This window comes from Cynocephalus volans, chromosome 10 (genome assembly GCF_027409185.1).
Source record: "Cynocephalus volans isolate mCynVol1 chromosome 10, mCynVol1.pri, whole genome shotgun sequence".
NCBI lineage: Eukaryota > Metazoa > Chordata > Mammalia > Dermoptera > Cynocephalidae > Cynocephalus > Cynocephalus volans.
Genome location: NC_084469.1, coordinates 26,738,571 through 26,750,103, shown reverse-complemented (window position 1 = coordinate 26,750,103; position 11,533 = coordinate 26,738,571). Strand labels below are relative to the sequence as shown.

At 57.3% G+C, this 11,533-nt stretch overlaps 2 protein-coding genes across 3 annotated transcripts; one reads left to right on the top strand and one right to left on the bottom strand.

Annotated features, from left to right (window-relative positions):
- Positions 1 to 21: 21 nt before the first annotated feature.
- TP53I13 (tumor protein p53 inducible protein 13) lies at positions 22 to 3,760 on the bottom strand. 2 transcript variants are annotated; one of them, XM_063112348.1, is made up of 7 exons: positions 3,611 to 3,760; positions 3,373 to 3,441; positions 3,103 to 3,144; positions 1,377 to 1,505; positions 1,038 to 1,238; positions 391 to 946; positions 22 to 309 (listed from the first exon to the last, which is right to left on the bottom strand). In XM_063112348.1, exons 1-7 carry the CDS (start codon positions 3,680 to 3,682, stop codon positions 197 to 199), a joined length of 1,182 nt encoding a protein of 393 aa, XP_062968418.1. In that variant the 5' UTR covers positions 3,683 to 3,760; the 3' UTR covers positions 22 to 196. The 2 variants fall into 2 exon arrangements, with proteins under 2 accessions (XP_062968418.1, XP_062968419.1); XM_063112349.1 differs by lacking the exon at positions 3,373 to 3,441.
- Positions 3,761 to 5,620: 1,860 nt separating this feature from the next.
- ABHD15 (abhydrolase domain containing 15) lies at positions 5,621 to 9,025 on the top strand. Its single transcript, XM_063108969.1, has 2 exons — positions 5,621 to 6,501; positions 8,500 to 9,025. Exons 1-2 carry the CDS (start codon positions 5,621 to 5,623, stop codon positions 9,023 to 9,025), a joined length of 1,407 nt encoding a protein of 468 aa, XP_062965039.1.
- Positions 9,026 to 11,533: the final 2,508 nt, after the last annotated feature.

The window sequence follows — 11,533 nt, the reverse complement described above, 5'->3', positions numbered from 1 at the left end:
TTTAATTAGAAATACAGGGAGTTTTGGCAAGGAGGCAGAGACAGCTGCTGTTTCTCCCCTTGGCCACCCCTTCCCAGCGACAGACGCGTGAGGCTTTGCAAGGCTCAGGCAGGGTCGCTCAGTCGGCCACCAGAGGGCGTCTCTGCACACGGTCCACGTGGCATCCGGGCGGGAGAAGGAGCCCGGCTGGGGCAGGTCAATCCGAGCTATCCACATCAGGGCCGCTGTCCGGTGTGGCTGGGAGGAGGGGTCTCCGGCGGGAGCGCTTGACCCGGCGTGGGAGCATCAGCAGCCTCCGCTTCAGCACAGCTGTGGGCAGGGTGGGGGGCAGTCAAGAAAAGGGCAGGCAGGGGAGCTGGGGGGCTGGTGGGCAGGGAGGGAATGTCTCACCAGCCACTGTGTCCTGGCTGTCAGCTGTGGGCCCCCAGTAGATGCTCTCCCCCCGTCGGAAGTTTCGGTGCAGCCGGGTGCAGAGCGTGGCCAGAGTGAGCAGCACCAACAGGAAGGTCAGGGCCATGGCAGCCCAGGCGGCCTCCTCTGTTCGTGGGGTGGGGCCCCGGGCTGCTCCTGGAGGTGCTGCTGCACGGGGGGCCGGTGATGCCTGACCTGGACAGGCACAGCCCCCTGGGCTGCCTTGCCTGTTGGGCACCTGAGCCTCTGTCCTGGAGCTGGCATTGCCTCCAGGCTCCCCGGAAGGCAGGGAGACAGTGGGCACAGATAGGGCATTACCCTCTTCCCCCAGGGCTCCCAACATGGGCTGCTTGGCCTTCAAGCTCTGCGGAAAAGCAGAGGGAAACCTCAGGAAAGAAGGAGTGGGCTGGACACCAAGGGCAGCCCGCAGCCCCCGCCTCTTGACACCACTGGGAGAGGGCTGCCTGGGCCCTCTAGATGTCACCTCTGCACCAGGGGGCCGCCAGCTCCGCAGAGCAAAGGCCAAAGCTGAAGTCTAAGGGGAGAAGAGACAGCAGTCACCTCTGTCCTGCTCAGATAACCCAATGACCCCACCACCAACCAAACCTGGGCCCAGCACCCCTCACCTGCACACACCCTCTCTGGCACAGCCTCCCTCTGCCCAGGCTTGGCACCAAGGGAGAAGGCACAGGAAGGCTGTCAGAGTGGAACCACGTTTTCTTCTTCCTCTGCCTCCTCCGCCGCCTCCTCTTCAGCCAGTGGGTAGCCCAGGCTGGCTCTACCCATGCCATCTCCAGCGCAGCCCCCCATGCTGTCAGCACCAGGGGCTACAAAAGGATGGCACTGTTAGAGCTAAGATGAAGGTGAGGGGCTAGCAAGAGGCAGCCCCAGAATCTCCCTTTCCCTGCACATGGGGCTGCAGCCTTCTGCCCGTGCCAGACAGCCGCCTTTCACCAGCCACTTACCCGATCCTGAGTAAGGGTGGAGTCAGGGGCGAGTGAGGGCTTAGCCACACAAACATGGGCAAGCAGGGCAAGCTGGACCTTCAGCCAGGGGTGAGCACAGGGATGGTACAGGAAGGTGACATCCTCAACCTGGAGGAAAGGCACAGACATCAAGCTAGACCCAAGTCCCTCCCACAGACTCTCAAGATCCCCCATCCTGGACAGCCAGTTTAAAGGGACTCCCAGGATGGAGAGATGGCCCTTCCACCATCAGGGTCCAGGAAAGAATGGAGGGCCCTGGGTACTGGCATGCACTCCCTCTTGCCCCCGAGTGTGCCTTTCATCCCTCCTCCATCGAGTGCCACCCCTCAAAATCCACAGCCTCCAAGACCGCATGCCTGGGTAACCTTGTCAGACTCTGACCACACTCTTTAGCTATATTTCTCTGCACCCGCAACGATGGCTCTACAAGTCCCCAGTCTAGACTGTAAGCAACCCCCAAATGAGGACAAGGTCTTCTATTTATCAATCCAATCTATATAGTCAATCTCCAAAGAATATCCAAGAACAGGGCACGCAGACAGCAGGAGCACAATCTCAGGATGGAAACACTCCATCAATCATTAGTTGTTCTTTGATTGAGCTGATCCCAGCTCAGCGCTGTGCTAGATGCTGCAGGAGATGCTGAAAGAGAACTCCCGGACTCCACTTGCAGGGAATGTATAAGAAACTCAGGGAAACAACTAATACAAACGAAAGAGCAAACTAATAAAATTCAAAACGCTTAGTTGTTTAATTATAATAGACAGGTTTTAAGCATTACAGGAATTTGGAGAAGGCATAAATAAAGGCTGACATGGTCAGGCAAGGGCTCAAGGGGGAGCTGACTCCTGAACTGGGCTGTGAGGACGGATGGGGATGGATGGCAGGAGGGACGGAGCTGCAGGCTTCAGGTCAGGATAGGTCAGGTGTGGAGGAGAATTAAACAGGAGCAAAGGTGCGGTGGTGGCAATGAGGCTGGCACTCACTTGTGTGGTGAGCAGACCAACACGACTAGAGAGGAACAAAGATTTAGAGAGGAACCTGGGGAGTGTGGCCATGATAAGGTGGGAAATAAGGAACCACCGACAGTTTCTGAACAGTGGAATGACTTAATGAAAGGGCTGTTTGAGGAAAAGAATCAGGTAGGTGGCCTGAGGCAACATCTCTTGGCCTGGAGCTATTACAGAGGATCAAAAAAAGTTACATATTTCACAGGGACAGGGAAGCTATCTAACCCACAGCAATGAAGACAGAGAGGCAGCCGTGCAAGCTAAACCCAGTTTAGAGCCCAGTAACCTGAGGCACGCTCCTTACACAATACAGCTTTGTTCTTCCCAAAGTGCTGTCACACATGTTCGTTCACTCCTCACAGGTAGGGATAGAAAATATCCCCTTTTACAGAAAACTGGGGCCCAGAAAGTCAGAAGACTTCCTGCAGCCACACAGGGGAGTTCGGGTGCTGGGTGTTTTTCCTGCTACCTTCAGAGCTGCATTTGCAGCCTCTTGTTCACACAGCCAGCTGCCCGACAGCATTCCTGACACAGCACTGCAGAGGACAGGGCCTATGGCTCATTGTCCCGGGGCTGATCTGTCCTGGGGTGGGGAACTAGAAACTTCTTCTGAGGGAAGTGGTAAGGAATAGAGCCTGCAAGGAGCTCGCTGTCTCCATGTGTGGTCCCAAGGATGGATCCCTGCTTGAACTTACCTGCTCTGGGCTCGCCTTTGTGTAGGTCACTCTTGGTGACACCTATACATGGGGAAAGAAGAGAACTTAGAGGAGCTGGGGGGACTCTGTGTGTGGAGTGCGGAGGGACAGCAGGCCCCAAGTGCCTGGCAAGGATGAAGAAGTTGGCGACTGAGGGCAGGAGGAACAGGCAGAGGTCCCCAGAGGGTGACTGCGAGGGTGCAGCGAGGCCAAAGTGGGACTGGGCTACCCCTTCACATCCTCTCTCCCTCGGCCCTCCAGCGGTCCTACCTGTGGGGGCAGAGGCCACGGGCCCTCGGGACAACGGGCTTCCGCCTCCTCCGCCGACCCAGCCACCACCTGTAGGTCCCAGGCGTAAGCTGAGGTTTCGGCGGGGGCCCTGCCGTCTCCCTCCCCCAGGCCCAGCCCGCCAGCGGGGGGACTCCTAGTCCACTCCCTCCAGGACGAACTTTCGGTAAAGCGCTTTGAGATCCCGGGCCGAAGCCTTCCCAGGAGCGGGTGGCCTTACCTCATCGGGACCCAGGAGCCCCGCCAGGGTTGCCAGCACCAGCAAGTGGGGCGAAGGCGGAGGAGGTGCCATCCCAGCCCGCCAGGCCCAGCCCGCGGCCCCACCAGCGACGGAGCGCGCGCCGCCCCGCTGGCCCCTGCGCCCCCGCGCCGCCCGCAGGCCCACGTAGACCCCGGGCTCGCGCGCGCCGTCCCGTCCCCAGCCCTTCCCGGGCCTGCGCACCCCCTGCCTCGCCCCGCCCCTGCCCCGCCCCCTGCCTCGCCCCGCCCCGCCCCGCCCCAGCGCCCGCCCACACCGGCCGAGCGTGCGCGCACGCGTCCTAAGCCCGAAGCCGGAAAAGTTTGGGGTGTGAGCTCGGCCGGCGCACGCAGCTCAGCAGCTCAGGCGGGGAGCACCTCCCTCGCCCCGGGTTTCGTCCCAGCGCTTCTCCGCGGCCTGCACATCGCAGCTGCAGCGCCTGGGTGGGATCATGGAGGGGCACGAAGGGCAGGAGACGGGATCCCTGTCGACCGGTGGCCCGGGCGGGGGAGACGGTACGCTCCCCTGGCAAACCCTCTTCAGACTCGTCGTCAGTGTGACCTGCAACTAGAAGAGGAGCAGAATCGCGAAATCGGAGCTGCCGAAAGGAGAGGACCCCGGTTCCAGAGCTTCACCTTCGGCCCATCCCACTCCTGCCCTCGCAAATAGGTCCCGAACCTGGTGGCGACTGGAGGGTCTCAGGCCCCCGCCCTCCCCAGGCCCAGAACCCCGGGAGGCTGGAGCCGGCTCAGGGGCTGCTCTGTTGCCCACCTCCGCCCCCGCTCTCGTCGTTCGCCCTGCGGTGGCTCTCGCGCGCCCGGAGAGACACTGGTCACCCTGAGGGGAAGGAGCCACAGGCCTCGCCCCCGACAGAAAGCGCTGGCTGGGCCTCCCCTGCGGCGGGGCGCCGGTTCTGGTGCCCTCTTCAGGATTTTGAGGAAAGACGGGAACGAGGGTGGAGGGTGAGAGGTGAGATGCTCAGCCCAAAACGTGGAAACAGAGCAAGAACGTGTCGTTTCAGTCGTCTCCCCCATACCCCCGATTTACAAGGGTTTCCTTATCCTCTGCCCGCTTCCTCCAGTAATTTCCAGTTGTGGAGCTGATGGAGGAACTCCAGGGTGCCCCTGCCACAGCCCGATGGCAGGGTGACAGGCACCCCCCTCGCAGGGCACCTGAGCGCGTCCTTTCCCCCAACTTGTTCTCGAAGATCGGGGCTGTTTCCTCTGGAGGATTTCCTCTGTGTGAAGCCAGGCTCCCGGGGTGGGGAGCCTCACGGCCCCGGGGTGGGCGGGGGTCCGCGGGACAGCGCACCGATGGAGGCGACGGAACGAGCAGCCGTCGGGGTCCAGCGCCCGCCCTCGCCCTGCCCCTCGCCGGCCAGATGCCGGACCCCCCCCCCGCCCCCGGCCGCGTTATTGCGCAGTTGAGAGCGCCGGCGGGGCCTGGACAGTCGCCGAGGTCAGGGGGCGCGGCCGTGGCTCGGGCCGCAGCTGCAGCCGCCGCGGGAACCCAGGAGCCCGCGCCACGAGCTGCGGTTTATTCACGTGTCCCTTTTGCTACTTCTCAGCGAATGCCCAGGCGGAGGGGCGGGGGCAGGGGACTTTGATGCTCAGCCCCGGTCCCGAGCCTCGATCTCCGGGTCTCCCCACTTTCTGCTGCCAACACCCCTCTCGTGGCGTGTACGCTCCGCACCCCCTTCCGGCTCGCGGCGCGTCCCCGCTCCCTCTCGGTGGCCCCGGCTCCTTTCACCCTCTGCTCCTGCTTGTCGCAATCGCTGTACAAAGGGCCGGGGGCGGGAACGGGGGGCGGTGAGGGGAACCCGGCCCGAACTGGCTACCTCTGCGGGGCCACAGCCAATCCGGAGCGCGCCCGCCCGCGCGGGAGGGCCCTGGACCGCCGGCGGCCGCCGGGCGGAGCCGCGGGCAGAGCGGGGAGCTCGCCGAGGGGACGGCCCCGCCATCCGCCGCCCGCCGTCGGCTCTGCCGCCTCGCGATGCCGCCCTGGGGCGCCGCCCTCGCTCTGTTCCTGGCCGCGCTCGCCCTGCTCGGCCTGCTGGCCCCGCGGCTCCGGCGCCCCTGGAGGCGCGCCGTCGGAGCGAGGACCCTGCCCGGGGCCGCGGGCCAGGACGACGAGGAGGAGACGGACGGCGGAGGCCCCGCGGACCGGTTCAGCAGCGGGCGGGAGCCGCTGCCCGGCGGGAGCCGCCTCATCTGTAAGCCGTCGGCGCTGGCCCAGTGCCTGCTGCGCGCGCTGCGACGCTCGGCCGCGCTGGAGCCGGCGCCCCGCTCCTGGCTTTCGGGGCCCCACCTGCAGACCCTGTGCCACTTCGTCCTGCCCGTGGGCCCCGGGCCTGAGCTGGCCCGGGAGTACCTGCAGTTGGCGGACGACGGGCTGGTGGCCCTGGACTGGGTCGTGGGACCTTGCGCCCGGGGCCGCCGGGTCACCAACGCCGGGGGCCTTCCGCCGGTGCTGCTGGTGATCCCCAATGCGTGGGGGCGCCTCACCCGCAACGTGCTCGGCCTCTGCCTGCTCGCCCTGGAGCGCGGCTACTACCCGGTCATCTTCCACCGCCGCGGCCACCACGGCTGCCCACTGGTCAGCCCCCGGCTGCAGCCTTTCGGGGACCCTTCAGATCTCAAGGAGGCGGTCACTTACATCCGCTTCCGACACCCGTCGGCCCAACTGTTCGCGGTGAGCGAGGGTTCGGGCTCGGCGCTGCTGCTGTCCTACCTGGGTGAATGCGGCTCCTCCAGCTACGTGACGGGCGCCGCCTGCATCTCGCCGGTCCTGCGCTGCCGCGAGTGGTTCGAGGCCGGCCTGCCGTGGCCCTACGAGCGGGGCTTTCTGCTCCACCAAAAGATCGCCCTCAGCAGGTGGGTGACGGAGGCTGCAGACGGGCACGGAGGGAACAGAGGTGGTGAGCTGGCTGAGGGACCGAGCTGCTTGGTATTGAAGCAAACAGGTGTGGGCAGTCTGGGCACACTTCTTCCGAAGCTATCCAAACCTAGACAGAACCTGGGAAGCAGGTTTAAAAACCATAGATAGACTCAGCATCACTGTGCTATAGTAGGGAATTGTCTCATCTCAGTCCGCAGGTGTCCTAGCAATTCGAGCACCTGCCCCACCGGCTGCAGAGGCCGTGCCTAACACCGCTTAATCCACAGCTTGACAGCAAAGAGGGCTCTGGAAGCAATTGCAACTGATTTTATCTGTCCAGAATGTTTCCTTAACATAGTTTCTGAGCCTGGAAGTGACAGGAATCATAAATACGGTGGCAATTGATATATTAAAATTCTTTAGACCTGACAAATGGTTTACGTATCCCAGGGTATGTACTCAATATTTAATACAATTTTTTAAAAAATATTTAAACAGATTTTTTTTAAATCTCCAAAACTAGAGCAATTTACTACCAGGGTGATAGGCGAGACTATCCTACTGAGAAGGCCTGAGTGACATTCTCAGCCTTAACTATTGCTTTCCTAGGAGATGGCCGAATGAGGTCGAAGATATTATGGCAACAGTGTGGTGTAACAGAAAGACCTGGGATATGGGATTAGACCCCTTGGATTCGATTCCCAGCTAGTTAGCTAACCCCCTCAAGCCTCACCTCCCTCTTCAGTTAAACAGAACTAATAATAACCACCTCCCAAATGAGAGAACAAAAGTGACAGGCCTGGCACCAGGTAGGAACTCAATAAATGATGGCAATTATTTCTCTTTCTTTCCTTGTCCCGTTTTGCCTCCTATTTTGAGAAGGTCAAACACTGAGCTCACCAGCAGCCCAGAAGTGCTGCCATGGCAACCCAGAGGCGCTATGCCCAGTCCAGGGGCAGGGTGCTCTCATCTGGGTTAATTGCCATAGTTTCCATCCCAAAATCACCACCACTGGTGCTGACCCTGGGCCCCAGCTGGAGGGCAGGGTGACGGAAGTGGAGAGGAAACCTGAGCCTGTAGGAAGTGCCCTTCTCATGGAAGTTTGGGATTGAAAACCTTGGGCAAGTGTCTTTGAATGTTTGCAGGAGACACATCTAAATTCATTCGGCTGAGGCTGGATTGATCCACCTAGAGGACTGAGCTGCCCATCCTGGCCTCCTTGTTAGGGCGCCAAGCCCTCTCCAAGGATCTGGAAATAGCAAAGATGTCCCTCTTCCCCAAAGCAGTTGCTTTCAGGCCCCCATTTGGAAACTCACCCAGTAAGTTAATTATACTCCCAGCTGCTTCTTCTGCCACCCAGCACTCTCTGGGAATACCTGCCCCAGGTATACCTGATCAAAGTCACACTCATATGTAATCATCAGGACAGCAAATTAGCTTAAAAAAAATAAAAATGACTATTGCGACTTACAGTAAATATGAATGATTGGAGGGGAAGGGTGTCTTCTGCTGGGTTGGATAGTCTGAGCCAGGGAATTCTTCTAAGAGGGTTCAGAAAGTGACAGTTCATAGCAAGCTCCCTATAGAGGGTTAGAAGTTCAGGTCAGGAGGAGAGCTGTCCCTGTAGATCAGCAGCGATGAAGTCAAATGCTGCCCCTACGGCTGGGCACGTTAAAGCCATGAATGACAGGCCTGGTGGGCACTGGGACACAGGAAGGAGGGCGGAAAACAACTGTTGCCTTGAGGAATGCCAGCCCATATGGCCAGGTCTTCCCACTTCCTTAGAGAAGCCAGGCTTCTGCATGTTATGTGAAATCTCCTGATTGTAAGTGATGGCCATAAAATGGAAGTTTTTAAAAGTGCTATACAGCCAAAGGAAGCCTCTGGGGCCAGAATCTGGCCTGTGGGCTGCCGCTCTGTCACTTCAGCTGTCACTTTGTGCTCTGATTCTTCCCTCTCTTTCCCACCTTCCCCATTCAACTTCTTGCTGCCAGGTATGCCACGGCCCTGGAAGACACAGTGGACACCAGCAAACTGTTCAGGAGCCGCTCCCTGCGAGAGTTTGAGGAGACCCTCTTCTGCCACACCAAGAGCTTCCCCATCAGCTGGGATACCTACTGGGACCGCAACGACCCCCTCCGGGATGTAGACGAGGCAGCTGTGCCTGTGCTGTGTATCTGCAGTGCTGATGACCCCGTATGTGGGCCCCCAGACCACACTTTGCCCACGGAGCTCTTTCACAGCAACCCCTACTTCTTCCTCCTGCTCAGTCGCCGTGGAGGCCACTGTGGCTTCCTGCGCCAGGAGCCCTTGCCAGCCTGGAGCCACGAGGTCATTTTGGAGTCCTTCCGGGCCTTGACAGAGTTCTTCCGAACCGAAGAGAGGATGAAAGGGCTGAGCAGGCGCCGAGCATCGTTCCTAGGGGGCCGGCGTCGCTGGGGAGCCCTGCAGAAGCGGGAGGTCTCTCCCTCCTCCAGTCTGGAGGAGATCTTTAGCTGGAAGCGGTCATATACAAGGTGAGACCTGGCCTGAGGACCCCCAGTCCTGCAAGGAAGAACAGTGCTGGGCATGGGAGAGTCCCGGAAAGATGGTGAGGACGGAGTGGAGGAAGCAGCTCTAGCTCTTTGCACTTGATTCATCCCCTTCTCTCTTAAACTGGTCTGTGGAAAGAGATGGAACTTCCAGCAACCCTGCACTCACTTTGCTCTGAGTAGAATTGCTGCCCAGGCTCTGCTCAACGGTTTCTTACTCATCCTGGTCAGCAGGGTCATTCCCACTCACTGTCTCCTGTCACCGAATTCAAAAGCCAAAGAGTACCACCTTTTAAGCCCATGGACTCAGGAGAAAATGCTCTCTGACTAGCAACAACTACAAGGATGATGAGTTTATGCGTGCCAGTGGGCAGCTAGTCCCACATAAATATTCAGCGTGGTGACTCTGATTCTTGAGCTGGAGCCACTTGAAATAGTAAGGACAGGATATTTGTGTCTCGGTCCCACTTCCCTCATTTGCTCTGTGGTTGTGGCGCTGTGCTCGGACTTCATGCGAGAGGCTGTGGAAGAGTCTGGCAGAGCTGCTGGCCGTTTCAGGCTTGTGTGAGTATGAGAAGGGCAGCAGAGAGAGTAGGTGCTGTGCTGAGACCGGCTTGGAGAGGGCTGACGAGGTACAGATTGTGAATGCCTGTCTCTGGAATACTAAAGTGCCACTCTCTCAGAGGAGCTCTGCAAACCCCAGCTGGGGGTGGGGCTCAACTGGGGCTTCAGCCTCGGCCCTCTGGCCTCACTGGAGAGATCCCAAGGGTATTTTAGGAATAGGAAGTGCTCTCACATGGTGTCTAAGGGCTCTGGTAGACCACACATCAAGTAGGCAGTCTTTGGCACCCTAGATGCTCCCTCCAGTACTATTTCAGGAGCTTACTCCAGAGAGTCCCAGCCTGAGATGTGGGCTTTCTCTGAGTCAGTGAAAAGTACAAACCTGATAACAGGTGTTTTCTGGTTAGTTGCTCCCTTTTTTGACACTACAACTAGTCTCTCCTGTTCCAGAGCCAGAAGAGACATCTGGGACCAGAGAAAAATAAAAACACCAAGAGGCTGACTAGAGTTGACTCAGTGATTTATGAATATTTCACATTACCATGCTTTGTCTGCTCAATTATTCAAAAGGTCATCCATGTAAAGGCAGAAAAGCTTCTTTCTGGATCTGACCACTCAGCGACTAAGTGGGTGTTTGGTTTTATGAGGAATAATGCTGACGACCAGAGTAAAATAAGGTATATAGTGTACAGATTGATCTACATAGCCTGGTTTGGATTAGGCCATTAAAAGTTTTTGACAGTAGGACATCTGATTCCATGCGTTGCTATCGTTCAAAGGCTTTGCCTTGAAGCTTTGTCACAGACAGAGAGCACCTTTTTTTTTTTTTTTTTTTTTTTTTGACACAGCAATGCAGTTTAAAAGAGGAGAGATGTTTATACCAAAAGTCCTGTCCCAAGGCTTGGTATGAAATATTCCTTGGGCCATGATTCCAGGTTTGGATAATTTTGCCCCAGCCTGTTCTTCCAGATCAAATAAGAAGAAACTCTGAACTAACTCCAAGAATCTAAACTGAAATACAGGCAACACTGGATTGTCTAAGGCACATTATCCTGTTGTGAAAAAATCATCTCCCTCCTTCTCCACTTCTTGCTTCTCCTCCTCCACATTCCTCATCTAACATTCTTTCACCATTTCTGAGCAGGAGAAATAAAAAAGAATCGAAATCTAGAGAAGTCCTACTGCCAGGAAACAACAGCCTTGATGAACAGCTTGGTGAGAGAGAACTACTGACTTCTGGCCCTCTGCATCTGGTACTGTGGGGATTTCAGTTAATTAGGGTCCTGCAGTCCCATATGCCCTAAGACAATTCAGAAATGACTGCAAAATAGGAAGCAGCCCAGTGGTTTTTCAATCCCAAGGCTTAAAGTGTCCCTAAAGATGAAAATCTGGATAGGTTCTCCACACTGGATACCACAAGACTCTGGTTTTTCAAGAGAATAGCTTTTGGAGAAATAGTGGTTTATTATCTTTTCCCTTTTTATAGGAAAGAAAGCTTGCCAGGGAGGGGAATGTACACATCCTTTGCACTTACCAGTCCTAAAGCTCTCGGCAGAAGGGCAGAGGAGCCCTAGTTCGGATTCCATTAATGCCCTTGGGCGCTGTGCCCGATGGCTTAAATCCTGCAATACTTCTCCATGCCCCTGTGCCAGATGTGCTCATTGCATATCTCAGGAAGCTATCTCTTATCTTCCCATCACTTCTTGAAGACTAAGGCAGAAAAGCCCATTTTTGCCAGGAAAGTATAGTTCCTGTTCAAGCAGAAAAGATTTGGGTAGCCCTGTTCTTTAGCCTAACTATGAAAGAATCACCCAGCTTGGCTCTGCTTTGGTAAATAGCTAATCATGTGAAACCAGCTGGAGGAGCCTCAGGCACACTATTCTGAGAAAATGTGACCCTTGAGCAAAATGACAAGTTCTGAGTTTGAGGAAGAAAC

Bases quoted from the DNA above. Each gene is read 5' to 3' on its own strand.
- TP53I13 (XM_063112348.1), bottom strand. From the start codon at position 3,682: ATGGCACCTCCTCCGCCTTCGCCCCACTTGCTGGTGCTGGCAACCCTG. The intron at 1,506-3,102 runs GTAAGTTCAAGC...CCTTTCCTCCAG, and splicing joins CAAAGGCGAGCCCAGAGCAG to GTTGAGGATGTCACCTTCCT. The intron at 947-1,037 runs GTGAGGGGTGCT...TTCTCCCCTTAG, and splicing joins GCCAGAGAGGGTGTGTGCAG to ACTTCAGCTTTGGCCTTTGC.
- ABHD15 (XM_063108969.1), top strand. From the start codon at position 5,621: ATGCCGCCCTGGGGCGCCGCCCTCGCTCTGTTCCTGGCCGCGCTCGCC. The intron at 6,502-8,499 runs GTGGGTGACGGA...TCTTGCTGCCAG, and splicing joins CAAAAGATCGCCCTCAGCAG to GTATGCCACGGCCCTGGAAG.